The sequence below is a fragment of the Myxine glutinosa genome, chromosome 2 (genome assembly GCF_964187855.1).
Source record: "Myxine glutinosa chromosome 2, kmMyxGlut1.1, whole genome shotgun sequence".
NCBI classification, from domain to species: domain Eukaryota; kingdom Metazoa; phylum Chordata; class Myxini; order Myxiniformes; family Myxinidae; genus Myxine; species Myxine glutinosa.
The window spans coordinates 225,084,983-225,103,495 of record NC_136262.1 but is presented as its reverse complement, the minus strand read 5'-3'; the positions used below and the strand labels follow the sequence as shown (position 1 = coordinate 225,103,495).

The window sequence follows — 18,513 nt, the reverse complement described above, 5'->3', positions numbered from 1 at the left end:
CTAATACAAGTGCAAAAGTGGTTTCCTGCACCAACACAAGTGCGAAAAGTGGTTTTTCAACACTAACACAAGTGCGAAAAGTGGTTTTTCAACACGAACACAAGTGCGAAAAGTGGTTTTTCCACACTTATACAAGTGCAAAAGTGGTTTCCTGCACCAACACAAGTGCGAAAAGTGGTTTTCCACACTAATACAAGTGCGAAAAGTGTTTTGTCCACACTAATACAAGTGCAAAAGTGGTGTCCTGCACCAACACAAGTGTGAAAAGTGGTTTTTCAACACTAACACAAGTGCGAAAAGTGGTTTTTCAACACTAACACAAGTGCGAAAAGTGGTTTTTCCACACTAATACAAGTGCAAAAGTGGTTTCCTGCACCAACACAAGTGCGAAAAGTAGTTTTTCCACACTAATACAAGTGCGAAAAGTGTTTTTCCCACACTAATACAAGTGCAAAAGTGGTTTCCTGCACCAACACAAGTGCGAAAAGTAGTTTTTCCACACTAATACATGTGCGAAAAGTAGTTTTTCCACACTAATACAAGTGCAAAAGTGGTTTCCTGCACCAACACAAGTGCGAAAAGTGGTTTTTCAACACTAACAAAAGTGCGAAAAGTGGTTTTTCAACACTATCACAAGTGCAAAAAGTGTTTTTCCACACTAATACAAGTGCAAAAGTGGTTTCCTGCACCAACACAAGTGCGAAAAGGGGTTTTTCAACACTAACACAAGTGCGAAAAGTGGTTTTTCAACACTATCCCAAGTGCAATAAGTGTTTTTTCCACACTAATACAAGTGCAAAAGTGGTTTCCTGCACCAATACAAGTGCGAAAAGTGGTTTTTCAACACGAACACAAGTGCGAAAAGTGGTTTTTCAACACTAACACAAGTGCGAAAAGTGGTTTTTCCACACCAACACAAGTGCGAAAAGTTGTTTTTCAACACCAACACAAGTGCGAAAAGTGGTTTTTCAACACTAACACAAGTGCGAAAAGTGTTTTTTCCACTCTTATACAAGTGCAAAAGTGGTTTCCTGCACCAACACAAGTGCGAAAAGTTGTTTTTCAACACTAACACAAGTGCGAAAAGTGGTTTTTCAACACTAACACAAGTGCGAAAAGTGTTTTTTCCACACTAATACAAGTGCAAAAGTGGTTTCCTGCACCAACACAAGTGCGAAAAGTGGTTTTTCGACACTATCACAAGTGCAAAAAGTGTTTTTCCACACTAATACAAGTGCAAACGTGGTTTTTCCACACTAATCCAAGTGCAAAAGTAGTTTCCTGCACCAACACAAGTGGGAAAAGTGGATTTTCAACACTAACACAAGTGCGAAAAGTGGTTTTTGAACACTATCACAAGTGCAAAAAGTGTTTTTTCCCACACTAATACAAGTGCAAAAGTGGTTTCCTGCACCAACACAAGTGCGAAAAGTGGTTTTTCAACACTAATACAAGTGCAAAAGTGGTTTCCTGCACCAACACAAGTGCGAAAAGTGGTTTCCTTCACTAACACAAGTGCGAAAAGTGATTTTTCAACACTAACATAAGTGCGAAAAGTGTTTTTTCCACACTAATACAAGTGCAAAAGTGGTTTCCTGCACCAACACAAGTGCGAAAAGTGGTTTCCTTCACTAACACATGTGCGAAAAGTGGGTTTTCAACACTAACACAAGTGCGAAAAGTGGTTTTTCAACACTATCACAAGTGCAAAAAGTGTTTTTTCTACACTAATACAAGTGCAAAAGAAGTTTCCTGCACCAACACAAGTGCGAAAAGTGGTTTTTCAACACTAACACAAGTGCGGAAAGTGTTTTTTCCACACTAATACAAGTGCAAAAGTGGTTTCCTGCACCAACACAAGTGCGAAAAGTGGTTTTTCAACACTAACACAAGTGCGAAAAGTTGTTTTTCAACACTATCACAAGTGCAAAAAGTGTTTTTTCCACACTAATACAAGTGCAAAAGTGGTTTCCTGCACCAACACAGGTGCGAAAAGTGGTTTTTCAACACTAACACAAGTGCGAAAAGTGGTTTTTCAACACGAACACAAGTGCGAAAAGTGGTTTTTCCACACTAATACAAGTGCAAAAGTGGTTTCCTGCACCAACACAAGTGCGAAAAGTGGTTTTCCACACTAATACAAGTGCGAAAAGTGTTTTGTCCACACTAATACAAGTGCAAAAGTGGTGTCCTGCACCAACACAAGTGTGAAAAGTGGTTTTTCAACACTAACACAAGTGCGAAAAGTGGTTTTTCAACACTAACACAAGTGCGAAAAGTGGTTTTTCCACACTAATACAAGTGCAAAAGTGGTTTCCTGCACCAACACAAGTGCGAAAAGTAGTTTTTCCACACTAATACAAGTGCGAAAAGTGTTTTTCCCACACTAATATAAGTGCAAAAGTGGTTTCCTGCACCAACACCAGTGCGAAAAGTGTTTTTTCCACACTAATACAAGTGCAAAAAGTGTTTTTTCCACACTAATAGAAGTGCAAAAGTGGTTTCCTGCACCAACACAAGTGCGAAAAGTGGTTTTTCAACACTAACACAAGTGCGAAAAGTGGTTTTTCAACACTATCACAAGTGCAAAAAGTGTTTTTTCCACACTAATACAAGTGCAAAAGTGGTTTCCTGCACCAACACAAGTGCGAAAAGTGGTTTTTCAACACTAACACAAGTGCGAAAAGTGGTTTTTCAACACTATCACAAGTGCAAAAAGTGGTTTTTCCACACTAATACAAGTGCGAAAAGTGGTTTTTCAACACTAACACAAGTGCGAAAAGTGGTTTTTCAACACTAACACAAGTGCGAAAAGTGGGTTTTCAACACTAACACAAGTGCAAAAGTGGTTTCCTGCACCAACACAAGTGCGAAAAGTGGTTTCCTGCACCAACACAAGTGCGAAAAGTAGTTTTTTCAACACTATCACAAGTGCAAAAAGTGTTTTTTCCACACTAATAGAAGTGCAAAAGTGGTTTCCTGCACCAACACAAGTGCGAAAAGTGGTTTTTCAACACTAACACAAGTGCGAAAAGTGGTTTTTCAACACTAACACTAGTGCAAAAAGTGTTTTTTCCACACTAATACAAGTGCAAAAGTGGTTTCCTGCACCAACACAAGTGCGAAAAGTGGTTTTTCAACACTAACACAAGTGCGAAAAGTGGTTTTTCCACACTATCACAAGTGCAAAAAGTGTTTTTTCCACACTAATACAAGTGCGAAAAGTGTTTTTTCCACACTAACACAAGTGCAAAAAGTGTTTTTTCCACACTAATACAAGTGCAAAAGTGGTTTCCTGCCCCAACACAAGTGCGAAAAGTGGTTTCCGACACCAACACAAGTGCGAAAAGTGGTTTTTCCACACTATCACAAGTGCCAAAAGTGGTTTTTCCACACTAACACAAGTGCAAAAAGTGGTTTTTCAACACTAATACAAGTGCGAAAAGTGGTTTTTCCACACGAATACAAGTGCAAAAAGTGGTTTTTCCACACGAATACAAGTGCGAAAAGTGGTTTCCGACACCAACACAAGTGCGAAAAGTGGTTTCCGACACCAACACAAGTGCGAAAAGTGGTTTCCTTCACCAACACAAGTGCTAAAAGTAATTTTGAACGCTAAAAGGAGCATCAAGTGGTTTTCAACACGAGCACGAGGGTGTAAAGTGGTTATTCAACACTGGCACAAGTGAGACAAGTGGTTTCAAAAGTGGCACAAGTGAGACAAGTGGTTTTGCAATACTAACACAAGTGCGGAAAGTGGTTTTCAAAAGTGGCACAAGTGAGACAAGTGGTTAAACGACACGAACACAAGTGCGAAAAGTGGTTTTGCAACACCAACACAAGTGAGGCAAGTGGTTATTCAACACTAACACAAGTGCAAAAAGTGGTTTTCAACGCCAGCACAAGTGCACCACACACACACACACACACACACACACACACACACACACACACACACACACACACGCACACACACACACACACACACACACACACACACACACACACACACATACACACACACACACACACACACTCACACACACAATGCCTCGGGAGACGTTGTTGGCGAGGTGTAAAACACCTGCAAGTATTCCTTACTTGGTGATGGGAACCAGAATTTTTTTTCTTCTCCCATACAGTTTGGTTATTTCAATTCCCAGGCTACATATACCTGCATACCTACCGGCAGGAGCCTGATTCACAGGCCTACCTTCACTTCATTCAAATTGGATCTGTTTTTGTTTAAAAGGATTTCTCTTCAATTATGCATGTGATCAGTGCGGAAATTCCCCTGAATTATTGACCGGACTCGCACAAAATTGAGAAAACGCCAAACTGGTAACTACATTGTTGTAGGAACTGTTTCAGAAGGTCCATTTTAACTTTTTATTATGAAACTCCATTAGCTCCACAGATTTCTGTTGAACGAAAACAAATTTTAGTTTGGCTTCTTCTGACTATTTTCTTACCTTCTCATTGACGTTTCTCACCGTGGGCGATCATTCCTTCAGCACCATCTCGCCTGAACCACTTCAAAGCGTACTCTTTCACTCGTGCCCAACTATTCTCTTTGAACGGCACTAAAGTACTGGCGTTTTTGGTACAAAAATGGATCAAACACCTGTAATTTATCCTGGCATTGCCCCCGACACTCGCCTTCCATGGAGGCCATTAACATATTCATCCACGGACGATTTGAAGGCTTCTGATTGGTTGTGTGCATCGGATAATGCAGCTCAAAAACTAGCGCGATTTTCAGAGTGCCGATGGGAGATGCCAATAAATGTGTCTTTGAAATGAAATCTCACATGTGAAACTACTTTTTCATGCTGAGCATAGCCGATGGCTTAGAAAAACCTATATTTCAAGTAGAGGCGCAATGGGTGTAACAAGCTTGAAAGAAACATCAATTTGGCTTATGGCCTATTGATGCGCAATTAATAGATCAACTCGACACCTCTCATCCATGTCACCCTCCATCATAGTTAAATCAGAACGAGCCCATTTGTCACACGGTCACGGATCGTTTAATTCCAATATGGGGCCATTCAAAAATTACGTAACATTATTCATTAAACCTTACTAATAATTTTTATTCAACATCAATTATATTTTTGGGGATAGCTTTTTTGGGGTCCCTCATTGTGAGTAACACTTGACCCAAACAAAATCAATAAAAGTCTGATGCAACAAACCCAGGCAGTGTATAATCATCAAAGGACGACAGGCCTGATGTCTTAGGCCCACCAGAAAACAAAGATGGCGGCCATATTTTGTCTGGGTGCCACGGTGGGAAGAGTCAAGCACCAAATGTGGGTGGGGTTGGGCAGCTATCTGATCAATGGGTGCACATTTAAAAAATAGACCACCCCAACAACAACCACGCAGAGCTCTTCTAGACCCATGACACATCACAGGTAAAATTTTATTTATTCAAAGAACAATTACGACCAGAGCGATCAAATTATCATTCTGCACCTTGTGCTGGCAAAAACTTTCAAGAATTTCTACAATGCATGGATACCTTCTTTTCAAAACTGTGTATAAAGAACTTAATCAGAAGAGGGAATATTTTTATTTACAAAATGACTTTGCACAACTCAAAAATTAATAACCTTCTTTTTCATGGCTTTATATTCCCCTTCCTGTGTTGACAACAAGTGCCGTATCTCCTTCACCTTCCTCCTCCTCTCAGCATCCCTATGACAGACAGGTATGTAGAAGCAAGATGTTTGACAAAATACTTTTCATAATAATTTCCTTTATTACTTGTTTTTTCCCCACTCACCACTTCCTTTCAACTATCAAATAAATAATGCCATAAAAGGCATCTTTCCTTTTTCATTTATCAGTACAAAAATAAAACTACGAGTGACCTGAGAAGTGAACTGCTCACCTTTCTAGCTGCTCAGCCAGCTGCTGTCGAGCGAGGAACTGGTTGTCCTTTCGCAGTTCTCTGACAGCACCCTTTAACTCCCTTCGATGATGCCGCTGGAGCTGCTTCAGCTCCTCCTTACGACTGACATTCTTCTTATGGCCAGACTCGTAACTGCGGCGAAAGGTGAGGAAAAAAGAGCATTGCTCAAAAATAATTAAAGTCTGGGTTTGGAAATAAAAACTCTGGTTCAACGACAAGGCTGCCCTTTACAATCAAAGAATCTTCATGATTCCGCCCACCTTAGATATAAACACACTGGTATGTTGTATCTCAATTAAAGATCACAGGAGAGAAAGGGTGCAAGAGAGAAAAGAGAAAACATTAGATGCTTCTAACTCGAGTTATGATCTGCAAAACGATTTTCAAAGGACACATGACCTGTTGACCTGTTGAACCCAAAATTTAAACAGTTCATCTTTGTATCGTAGAGTACACTTGTGCCAAGTTTGGTTGAAATATCTTCAGTAGTTCACAAGTTATTGTGGCAACAAATATTTTAAATTAAAGGTTACACGACCATCAACCTTTGACCTTTTGAAACCAAAATCTACTCGGTTCATCTTTGCATCAATGTACATACTTGTACCAAGATTGGTCAAAATCCCTTCAGCGGTTCACCAGTTATCGTGATAACGAAAATCGGCTACACACACGTACACAGTACACATTGCCGGACAGACAACCCGAAAACATAATGCATCCGGTGCCTTTGTCTGTGGAGGCATAAAAAACAAGAAATCGGTGAAAGAAGTTGCAAAAAAAACGCCAAAGTGCCAATGCCTACACTTGCTGCACTTTGGGACAGAACATCTGGATGGGCGTCGGCTTCTGCTTCTGGTACACCATAGGTATTAGAGTGCACGGAGTCGTGAGAGAGTGACGCACAACTTCTGCCAGCTCCTGTGAGGCCATAGTGATCAGAAAGTTAGACACACTTTTGCTTTGTGACATTAAAAGTACAAACTGTTAAAAAAAATTAAGAAACCTAGAATTTATAAATTATCAAAATGCAAAATTGAAATACATTGAAAGAAAATGGTACGAGAATATTTTTATTTCGAGAACAAGCATACAGTGGAGTCACTTATTAATTACATTTGTCAATTCGTGATATTTCATTAACCAGTAAAACCATGTAAAGGAAATATTAGCGATTGCTCTTTTTCGCTCCTTCACATTACACATAAGAACAAGAAAGAGCAATCAGAGATTGCAGACATTCGCCAGGACGTGTTTTCGGTGTTTTTTTAATGGCTTTCGTGTTAAAACAAATATGGCGGCCGAACCATGTGACCAATAACGTCGTCGTTTTTTTTTTTCTCCAACAATTTATCCCTTGATGATGCTCAATAAATTTCATCTTGATCGGATGAAGTTTTGTACTTGTCGAATTATGACATCATCATCAACATATTTTATTCCCCATGGAGAGTTCTTTATAATGAGCCGTGTCTCAAATTTTTATTTGCAGCGCTTTTGGAGATATTGCGGAGACACATTTTTTCGGTTTTTACAAGATGGCGGCCATACCACGTGAGGTATGACGGTCATAATTATAATTTAAAAATTATACAGGTGGAGATGCACCTATGGTGAAAATTTTCCTGTTAATCGGACCAATGGCTGCAGAGAAAATCGTATTTATTCTGTGCGGACAAACAGACAAACAAACGGACTCAAATGCAATACCCTCTCCTCAGGCGAGGGTAACTAGATCGGCACTCGGTAGAGAGCATACCTCCGCCAGGCTGACCAGTTTACATTTCATATTACTCTGATAGGCCAAATCTGGATACTGACTTGAACCAAAATCGAATCTGCTTGTTATTGTCATTTAACCAACTCTTCGACCAAGTTTTGTCCGAATCCGTTCAAAATTGTTTTAAGATATTGTGCTATATATCATTTTTGGCCCTATCTCTCAATGGTGAAGAATCACTCGATATTCTTGTATCCAGATCAGCAAAATCTAATCAATTTGCCCTTCACGCACATCGAACCTGTCCACCAAATTTTGTCCATAATCTCCGTCCATCTAACCATTGTCTACTGTCTGGTCTCCAGTAGTTTGCCTGTAACTACTTCATGCTAGATCATATGGCAGAGCTGGGAGCAAGCTCTCTGTTCCTACATAGCACACCAGAAGCCCAAAACAAACATCATTAGGTCATTCACATTTCCTTTGTTTCTAATAACAGCCAAACATCAAGATGTATGACTTTATCAATAATCCCTGATAAAAAGAGTATGTACATCACATCTCTATAACATGTTTGGTTGCAAAGTTAAGCAACGTTTTTTAGACCAGGAAAAAGAGAAGAAGAAAGCAGTAGCTGCTGTACTTATGGCCACTAAATATTTTAAGGATTAAAAAAGCCACCACCTCCCCCCGCCCCCCCTTCTTCCAAAAAACAACAACACTTCTGAGAGCTCAGGGGGTGGGCGGCACTGTATTGGTGTGCTCTCCAAATCATGGTACGTGAGCCACCATACATTTCCATGCGTCTTTCGTTAGTTAGGTGACTTTTGTGAATGAGGAATCAACTACACCTTCTACGGCCCAGCTGGACTTTACTGGGTGTGCAAAGTGAACTTCACGAGTATTGCACACAAGGCAGGTGCGATGGGGCTCTTTCATTCAGAAATAGGTTGTATGAAATTGTGGCGAGTGGGGATATTATAAATGCGGCACAAAGTAGTTCCGAACTTGATAGTGGAGACAACGCAATGACATGCCTGCAACTGACATATGCCTCACAACTCACACGCCTTATCAATTTATTTTATTTCAAAACTTCACTTGTATAGAAAGACACCTTCATCAATTCAGGTGATTGAAAATATCAACCACATAAACAAACAGACTTTGCATCAACAAGGAAGAGTTTAACCTCCATAACGATGATACAAACCACCAGGCATATACTGCACACAAGAGGAAGTGCTAAATTATCAGAAGTCTTGTGACGACTCCTGACGAGGCTTGAACCGTCACCGTAGATTTGAGAATCCACTCATTTCTTCCTCTTTTTTGTTGCCTATCACTTCGCCATTGCCGACAGGTTGGTGGTCTCTGTCTTCTCCGTCTCATTTCTGGTCTTGCATCCTCTGCCCTCTCTGTGCTTTATCCCCCCAGGTATCTGCAGGAAGCACGTGGTCCACCAGCAACCCCTCCAAGTGAAACTACCTCAATCCAGAGCCACTGCTCACTCATTTATTCCTCTTTTTCCCACCTGTGGAACTACCTTGCACATTCTCTTCAATCTCATTCTTACCTCCAGGTTTTCAAGACAGGTGTTCTCCTACCATCTCAGACTGTCCCCAATCCAAAACCATGATCTTTGCACTCCACTTTAACCCTCCTCAAGCCCATCTATTTCCAAGTTTCGAGTTTTTCCTTCCATATAACTTGTGGCTGCCCTCCATCTTGTCCATCCTCCATGACCTCCTCTAGCCGTCGTTCTTCCCCACATCACTTTATTCTCAAAGTCTTCCTCTGTCATTCATTCCTGGTGTTGGTGCATTTTGCCCCCTTTTTATACTGTTCCTTTTGTTCTGTTACGTGCTGATCCGTTCAATGTTCCAGCTCCTCCACGAGCCTAACATGGCATTAAAAAAACAGAATAGAGAAAACCCTACGTTAAAAATAATCCTTTATGCTCTCACCTGGATAGGTGTCGGGTAATTGTTCAATTTCAGGTGCTGGCTGAGAAGCTCCTCGATTGGACGGAAAATCTCGGGGAAGGCAGGAACGCCATTGTAGAGTTTCACACAGTCACGGATAAGCTCCAGAGTTAGGGCCAAGGCAGATATCCTGCATGAAAGAATATTACAATAATGTATACATTTCAGCAAACGCTAAATTGATTTTAAAAAGATCTAACATCACATTGTAAAGTGCTGCAAAGAAAACATCTAATCAATACTTTTCAAATTTGCAAGAGGATGCAGAGGGCAGCACTTTCATGTCAATCTCAAATTGCCTCTGCAATTAATGAATCAGTGTACAGGATAATTACCCCCTCTCAGAAGGTAATTAGTGAGCCCCCTGTATTTTTTTTAACCAACAATCCAACAGTGGCACAGAAATTCCACCAATAGCTGTTCAGGTTCTAAAATTTGAAATCCCAAACCCATAAAACTGCTGATTTCGGCTGAAATTGAAGCACAAACTTGTGGGATGTCAATGCAATGTCCTCATCAAGAAGCCACCACCACACCAGTTGTGTAATGTGGGGGAGGAACCTGAGCCTACCCCGTGGCAAGAGTATAGAGTGTGTAATGTCTACAATTGATCTTTTGCTCCATTCTCCTGTAAGTTAGTGATTTCTGCTTCTTGGCAGACAATGTGGGAAACCCTCATCACCCCACCTCCTGCTTCACATTCTCAAACAAGTTAAATTAAAAAAATTGTCCAATATGTGGTTTTCAAACGTCAATACTGCATATGAATTTGTACTTTTTTTTTTTTTTGTATACAAGATCGAGGCTCGTGAAAGAGCTAACATTAATCACATAAAAAGTCAACCGACACATAAAACACAAAATAAGGGGAGCGGAACACAAGATGGGGAGAGAGGGGGAAGGACACAAACACAACATTTGAGAGCAAGGACATCGAGAGAAATGTGGGAGAGGGAGGGCTTGGGGGGAGGTGGGAGATGTATAAAACATATCAACACTGCAAGGACTTCCAGGAAAGAAGTTGGAATTTCAAAAAAAGTGTATCTGGGGTGAATTAGCGGGGGTAGAAAAGATCAAGGTTTTGGATGGGGGAAGATAAGAGATGGTGGTGAACAGCTGTTTTAAAGACCTGGAGGGTGGAGTGGGATTGAAGGGAGTGGGGGAGTTTGTTCCAGAGGCGGGAGAAAAGGGGAATGAAAGAGTGAAGGTGAGCAGAGAGCCTAGATTTTGGCAGTTTAACCATAAGAGGGTCGCTGGCAGATCTTGTGCGACCTGTAGGAATATTAGGGGGACAGAGCACAGAGAGAGCTGGGGGAGCAAGGCCGGAGAGGAGCCGGTAAAAGACAGAAAAACCACCAACCTGCCTGAGGTGAGTGAGTGAAAGGCCCTCGGAGTTAGCTTCATCGCAGGAGATTCCAATGATTCTGAAAGCTTTGGTTTCAACAGCGTGAAGCCGAGCTAGGGGTGAGGCAGGAGCACCGGCCCAGAGGGGGGAACAGTATTCCATTGAGCTGCGGATGAAAGCCTTGTATGTGGTGAGGAGCTCAGGTGTGTCAAGGAAGGACTTCGCACGACGGAGGATGCCCAGTCGGCGACTGGCTTTGGAGGCCAGCTTGGAAATGTGGTTATCCCAAGAAAGATCATGGCAGATAGTGAGACCCAAAAGCTTGAGCGACAGAACTTCTTGGAGAGGATTGTTGAGAAAGTAGATGGGAGGGTTTTCCAGTCGGTCTTTTCGGAGAGACATAGTAAGAGTGTGGGATTTGTCAGGATTGAAAGACATGTTCCACTTGTTTGACCAGTCTGTGATTTTGTCCAGGTCTGCAGACTGCCAATCTGAGGGATGAGAAATGGAGCGGCAGAGAGTGGAGTCATCAGCAAAGAGATAGAGAGGATTTTCCAGCGAGTCGGAGAGATCATTGATGAAGACCAGAAATAGCACAGGGCCCAGAACACTACCTTGGGGAACTCCAGCCAGAACAGGAAGGGGAGATGAGAGAAATCCATTCAGGGCCACACGTTGCCTACGACCAGAGAGGAAGTCCGCAAGCCATGAGTGGAGATTTCCATGGATACCATAGGAGGAGAGTTTGGCGAGCAGAGCTGGGTGCCAGACCGTATCGAAGGCACGTGATATGTCAAGTGAGACAGCTCTGATTTCCTGTTTGGCATTGAGGACCTCCATCCATTGTTGAGACAGCAGAAGCAGCATGTCCAGAGTAGAATGGCCTGGTCTGAATCCAAATTGATGATCAGAGATCAAGCCATTGGAGAAGAGGAAGGATTTGAGATCCGAAGCAATGATGGATTCCATGACTTTGCTGATAATTGGGAGCAGACTGATTGGTCTGTAGTTGCAAGGATCTGTTTTTGCACCTTTTTTGTGTAAAGCGGTAATGTTTGCTGATTTCCAAGATGCTGGCAGATGACGTTGAGCAAAAGAGAGGGTGAAAAGAACAGAGAGAGGGTGAGATAGAGCGGCAGAGCAGGATTTTAGGACCCGTGGGCTGATGCCATCTGGTCCAGTTGCAGAATCAGAGTCGAGGTTTGACAAAAAATTGTAGATGTTATGCTGATGATAGTAGTAGTTGTAGACATTTAGTTGTAGACAATTAATAGTTGTAGACATGATATTAGTAGTTGTCGACAAAAATTAGTAGACATTGTCTGCTAATGTTATGCTGATGTCTAATTATGGTGTTGTCGTGCATCTCATTTATGTACAAGTTCCACTGTGAGACGTGGATCTCTGCAAACAATATATATTTGTCAAATTGGAACAAATGTTGGTTTTACGAGTGTTTATAATATTTTGCATAAAGCCCGATCAAAGTTCAACTTAATATAATGAACGAATAATTTTTTTTAATGCAAATGATGGAGATCTATTGTGGAGTAATTGAGACTACATTATCAGTGGTTCATTGAAATGTGATTATGGAAAATCCGTGTACAAGGTGAAATGTAGGATTTATTTGATTTCTTAGGGGTCCGAGTATCGAGTTTTGAATACATTGATCAGTCCAAGGAATGTATATGTTAGCTATAATGAGACTCAACTGTATTGCACATTCCTATAATTATCTTCGGGCAAGCAGGAAGGCCTAGAGGTACACACACTCATGTCTAATCTTTCGAGACTGGGTTCAAATCTCGACCCAGCTATAAACTGTCATCCCAGTGTTTCACAGGCAGTGTGATTCACCAACGTGTGTGCCATCCCTCGGATGGACGTCAACCCTGGGGTCCCGTCTGCCAGCATGGGTTGGTGGACGTTAAAGATCCGACGGTGTCCTTTGCAAAGAGTCAGTGAGTATCACCGGCACCATGGCCAAATTCCAAATTCCTGCCCCAACTAGGCGAATGTCAGGCCTGGCCAGGCCAGTTCGTGAAAGACTTGGGCCAAGCTTCCCCCGACCGACCCCACAAGGTGAGATAATAGAGGCCGTTAAAGAGCAACGAAGAGCAACAATCTGTCTGCCGGCATTAGTTGGTGGACGTTCAAGACCCGACAGTGTCCCTTGCGAAGAGTAGGTGAGCCATCACCGGCACCATGAACAAATTCCAAATTCCTGCCATAATCACTGCTGGGAAGGCAATGGCAAACCAACCAGTACAACCCTTGCCAAGAAACTGCTTTGCAGCACTGACACTCTGTAAAGAGTATGGTACATCAGAATCAGTCATAATCTTGAAAGTATTCCATTCATGCAAAGTTTCACAATTCTATTTCAAAATTCTAATGACATGAGAAAATAAGTGAAGGACAGGTTTGGTGTCAAAATAAAATTCCAGTGAATGAAGGTCCAATAAAACCCAAATGTACCGGAAATGATCGCAGTCCAGTGGGTCATCTGCCTGTGGCCCAGTGTTAAGGACGGAAAGGGGCAGTCGGTGATTTCTCCACGAGCCGAATGTCGATTGGTTTGTTACAACAAGCAGCACGTAGTTCCGACTGGCAGGCCAGGGAGTATGAGGTCGGAAATCTGCAACAATGGAAAATGTTTGGGTGCAGAACAAATGAATAAACTACTTGAAATGATCGTTTGAATGTACCATTTTATTAAAGGAGTCTTGTTTATTCAAAGGTAATTACAATCAATATTTTAGGCAAGTGGCCTGTTCATACCTTTAAGTATTTATGGCATCAAATCCTGATTATGTTTAATCTACCGCCACTGATGCAGTTTTGTTCGATTTGTTTTCAGTAAAATTCAATTGGTGTTAAAAAATATTGTTATTAAGGTACAGTAAGTCTGCTGTAGTTTCACCCACATCAAAAGTGCAGATTTGGCAGGATTTATACAACTATAATTTATCCCAAAGGATGACCATGGAAACAAAACGGGGGTTTTGCCAACTGGTTCTTATGGAAGGACAAAGTGAGAATACGGCTGATTGTTGTGTTAAACAACATGTTCTCGGTAGATGCCCAGTTGCTTATTCTCTGCAGATTGCCAGATCGGAAATCAAAAATCCCACCTTTTTGTATAGATAATATAACGATGGCCCCTAAAAGCATTGAGTCAATGATTGGGAATAGCAGTGACCTGGAGGAGTGGCCTGTGCAAGGCTAGCATGTAGAAATGTGAGAAGCTCTGGCACGAGACGATGTGAAAGCGCCACAAACTCCAGAAAGAGGTTGCACACAAAGAGACCGACGGAAAGTTGTCGCAGGTTTTCAACAGGGCACTGCAAAAGTCACAAAAGCAGATTCAACCCACAGGATTAATTATGCCTATAAAATTAACGGAGAAGAATAGTTATGAAAATTTTTAAAAATAAAATAAAACTACCTAACCCACATGCACCAGATAGAGTGTCGCGGGTAAGTAAATTATTAAAAATACATGTGCAGGAACAAAAGTTGAGCATTCAATTAAAACATTTCCCAAAAGGGAAGAAAGGGCCCCCAATGACAAGGTAAGGGAGTGCGGAAGGGATAAAAATAGCAAAAAATTAATTTGACAATAGCATCCAAACATATGCTAATTGGTACAGGTCTGGCATATCAAGCATGAGGACTGCATAGAGTACAAGCCATTTCTCACCATCCCTTCCCCCACCCCAAGTATTCTATCTTTCCAAAACCTGCAAGACCTCATATATCATATACAACCTGTGTTAGAACTTGGCTCATGTAAACCATGGCAGGTGTCACAACAGGGTGCCGGAAATCCGAAGTCGGGAAGATGAGAGAGATGAGCTTTAGGAAGAGCAACTGCAAAATAAAAGATGGCAAACAATATTCATCAACCACAATAGATAACCACCAGGCACAACAAAACAAAACAAAAACTCTTGCTTGGTATAGAAAACAATCATCCAGTAGAAAACATTTATTTGATAACAGGGTTTTGTTCAATATAATAGATCAAGATGAATACTTGAAAAGAGGCATGATTTTAAAAAAAATGGAAGTTTCTAAGCTGAGCTTGTGGAGAGGTAATATATAGTACGAGTATGAGGGTGGGAATGCCCTTCTCGGCCCACTCTCGGTGGGCAATGTGTTGCTCGTGGGACCTCGAATGAAAGGGAGTTGTTCCTAATTTGGCTCACACATGCACAATAGGAGTTTCCCATCACATGTGTGTGTATACATACATACATATATATATATATATACTGGCTTGGCTCGGCTCGCTGTCGTTACTGAGGAACGGGCTTATTTTAGTTGAGAATAATGACTGTACCTGAGTTGCTGTGTTGTCATGATTTACACCAATCATAACGCAAACAATTATTTTGCACAAATGTATTTGTTGCGTTTGTGATATTACATTTTTATAGGCAATTTAGGTTGAAGATTTAGGTTCAATGTCTTTTTTTCAAGAAAGAACCCCTCAGCACATACCTATGGGAGGGGTAGGTGCACACTGGAAGTTTGGGCCGATTACACCTCACCACCACGTAATTCAAAACACCTCACCACCACGTAATTCAAAACACCTCACCACCAAGTAATTCAAAACACATCACAGCCATAAACCACTTAATAAAAACACCTCACCACCACGAAATTAAAAACACCTCACCACCACGAAATTGAAAACACCTCACAGCCATCAAACACGTAATAAAAACACCTCACAGCCATCAAACATGTAATAAAAACACCTCACAGCCATCAAACACGTAATAAAAACACCTCACAGCCATCAAACACGTAATAAAAACACCTCACAGCCATAAACCACTTAATAAAAACACCTCACCACCACGAAATTAAAACATCTCACCACAACGAAATTAAAAACACCTCACCACCAAGTAATTCAAAACACCTCACCACCAAGTAATTCAAAACCACCACAACGTTATTAAATACACTTCACAACCACGGAAACAAAAGTTTGAGGGAGTCGTTAAGTCACAACACAGACACTGCCCAGATGTGTCGATATCTATCTATAATTCCAGTAATCTCTGTTTGTACGTCTGTACGTTTGTACGTCTGTACGTTTGTCTGTGACCGCTGTTTCTCGACAACCACGGGTCCGATATACTTTTAACTTGCCAGGTATATTGCTGGGGACCCGAGGATGTGCCTTTTCAAGGTTTCATATTAATCGGACAATTACTTACCGAGCTATGTCCAAAAAACGATTCAACCAATCAGAGAGCAGCGAACGATCGCGTGTGCCGAACGTGGAGGACACACTCTGCCTCGGATGGCACATTTGAGAGCGTATTCATTTATTTCACGTTTGCAAACTATGTTGGCGTTAAACTATGTTTTAAAACTAATAAAACCGAATTTGCGATTCATTCGCTTTCCTGCGCGTTTGTGCACGCGATGGCGATTTCTTTACCAAACTCCGGAAGCCGTTCGCTTTGGACCAAACCATTGCATGTAAATAGAGGGGGGGGATTGTCACCGTACTCGCAAGCCGTTCGCTTTGGACCAAACCATTTCATGGGGGGATATAATTTTAGATATAGATATAGTACGGGCAATGCCCTAGTATAGATAAATGACTGTACCCGAGTTGACGTTTTGTCATGGTTTAAACCAATCATGATTCAAACAATTATTTTGCACAAATGTATTTGTAATATACGTGATATTACCTTTTATAAACAATTGAAGTTGGGGAAAAAAAAATTCCCCAAAAGAATTACAAAGAAAAAAAAGAATAATAATAATTGGAAAATTTTTCAAAAAAAATACCCTTAGGACATACCGACAGGAGAGATATGTGCATTCCAGAAGTTTGGTACGATTTCACAAAAGTTTGAGAAAGTAGTTCAGTGACAAGACAAGACAGACTATATATATATACACACACACACACACACACACACACACACACACACACACACACACACACACACACACATACTAGCGAGTTACCCGTGCTATGCACGGATGGTAGGCCATGAGCAAGCAGAAACGGCGAATGCTAGAGCATGAAACCAATAAATTCCACATTCCTGAATATATATATAAAAAAACACACACACACACACACACACACACACACACACACACACACACACACACACACACACACACACACACAGTCTTGGAGTAGTTACCGGGCAAATTGATGGTATTGGTCCGCCACAATGGAGAAATAATCCAAATAAACAACTATGAGAAATCTGGGAAAAAGATTGAAGCAATGTTCTTTTGTCGGGGCCCCCTGAGTATACCCTGGAAATTGGTATCGATCAGCCCAAGAATCGCAAAGTGGTTACCGGAGAAACATTAAAAGTACATGCAGACACCGCTCTGCTTTTCACCCCTCAGCCCAAATTGGGCTAAGGGGTATTGTCGTCACGGGCGTCGTCCGGGCGGGCGTCCGTCAACTTTTGGTTTCCGTCAATTTCAAGGAGAACGGTTTGTCCGATTAAATCCATTTTTGCAGTGTGTGTTGGGGTTGAGTAGAGGAAGGTTCCTTTCGAAAATGGGTGCGCTGCGATTTTCAATATGGCCGCCACGGCAGCCATCCAGGCGTCCGTCAACTTTTGGTTTCCGTCAATTTCGAGCAGAATGACTTGTCCGATTAAATCCATTTTTGCAGTGTGTGTTGGGGTTGAGCAGAGGAAGGTTCCTTTCGAAAATGGGCGTGCTGCGATTTTCAATATGGCCGCCACGGCAGCCATCTTGAAATTGGTTTCCACCATGCATGTGCTGAGGAGTTACGCCCGCTTTGCGGTGCTATTTATTCATTTAGTATACAAATCCACAATTGTACATGCGAAGATATAACGATGATCAATGCCTGCAGTATTGTGTCACAAACACCATAAATGTATGGCTGTGCATTTGTTTGCGATATTCATCATGTAACAGGTTGGTTGAGCAAGATGTGTGTGATAATTCAAGTCTTACACCTGAAGAGATGGCTACAGAAACATTTTATGCTGACACCGGCTTCTAAGGACGAGGCATTGAAGAATTATACGAGGTTTTGAAACACTTCTTTGATGCAATTCCACTGCATTTACAACTTTATTATAATATTTTTAATTATTACTTTATTAAAAATACTTAAATTTTTATTATTATTTCTTTTATTATATTATTACTTTTTTTAAATAATAAAAATAATATAAAAAAAATAATTTTATTTTAATTTTTAAAATTATTTTATCATTTAATTCAATAGTAATATAAAATCACTATTATTATTATTATTAATTTTTTTTTTTTTTAACCAACTGGCACACAGCCATCGCTGGCACACAAACTGGCACACATATCAGCTGTCAAACATTTGCCATGCAAACTCGACTATATCCACAAGTGGCATTCCTCTTTCCAACCATTGAAAATGCACAAAAATTTTTACTGAAAAAAAAAAAAGTCAGAATTTGATGCGAATGCATGGATGACTTATAAACACGTCAACCCACTGCTACGTTTGATCTCAATAAAAAGG

General features: G+C 41.1%; 1 protein-coding gene across 4 annotated transcripts in view; it reads right to left on the bottom strand.

Moving 5' to 3' along the window:
- Window positions 1–5,394: 5,394 nt before the first annotated feature.
- Window positions 5,395–18,513, bottom strand: part of NOP14 (NOP14 nucleolar protein) — a 59,933-nt gene continuing 46,814 nt past the window's right edge. For all 4 annotated transcript variants that reach the window (XM_078772297.1, XM_078772296.1, XM_068106131.2 and 1 more), the window contains 7 exons: window positions 14,745–14,846; window positions 14,176–14,317; window positions 13,452–13,611; window positions 9,608–9,755; window positions 6,726–6,841; window positions 5,900–6,052; window positions 5,395–5,703 (listed from right to left, as the gene is read on the bottom strand). In XM_078772297.1, the coding sequence (XP_078628423.1) occupies window positions 5,604–5,703; window positions 5,900–6,052; window positions 6,726–6,841; window positions 9,608–9,755; window positions 13,452–13,611; window positions 14,176–14,317; window positions 14,745–14,846 (921 nt within the window). In that variant the 3' untranslated portion in view covers window positions 5,395–5,603. The remainder of the gene's footprint in view (window positions 5,704–5,899; window positions 6,053–6,725; window positions 6,842–9,607; window positions 9,756–13,451; window positions 13,612–14,175; window positions 14,318–14,744; window positions 14,847–18,513) is intronic.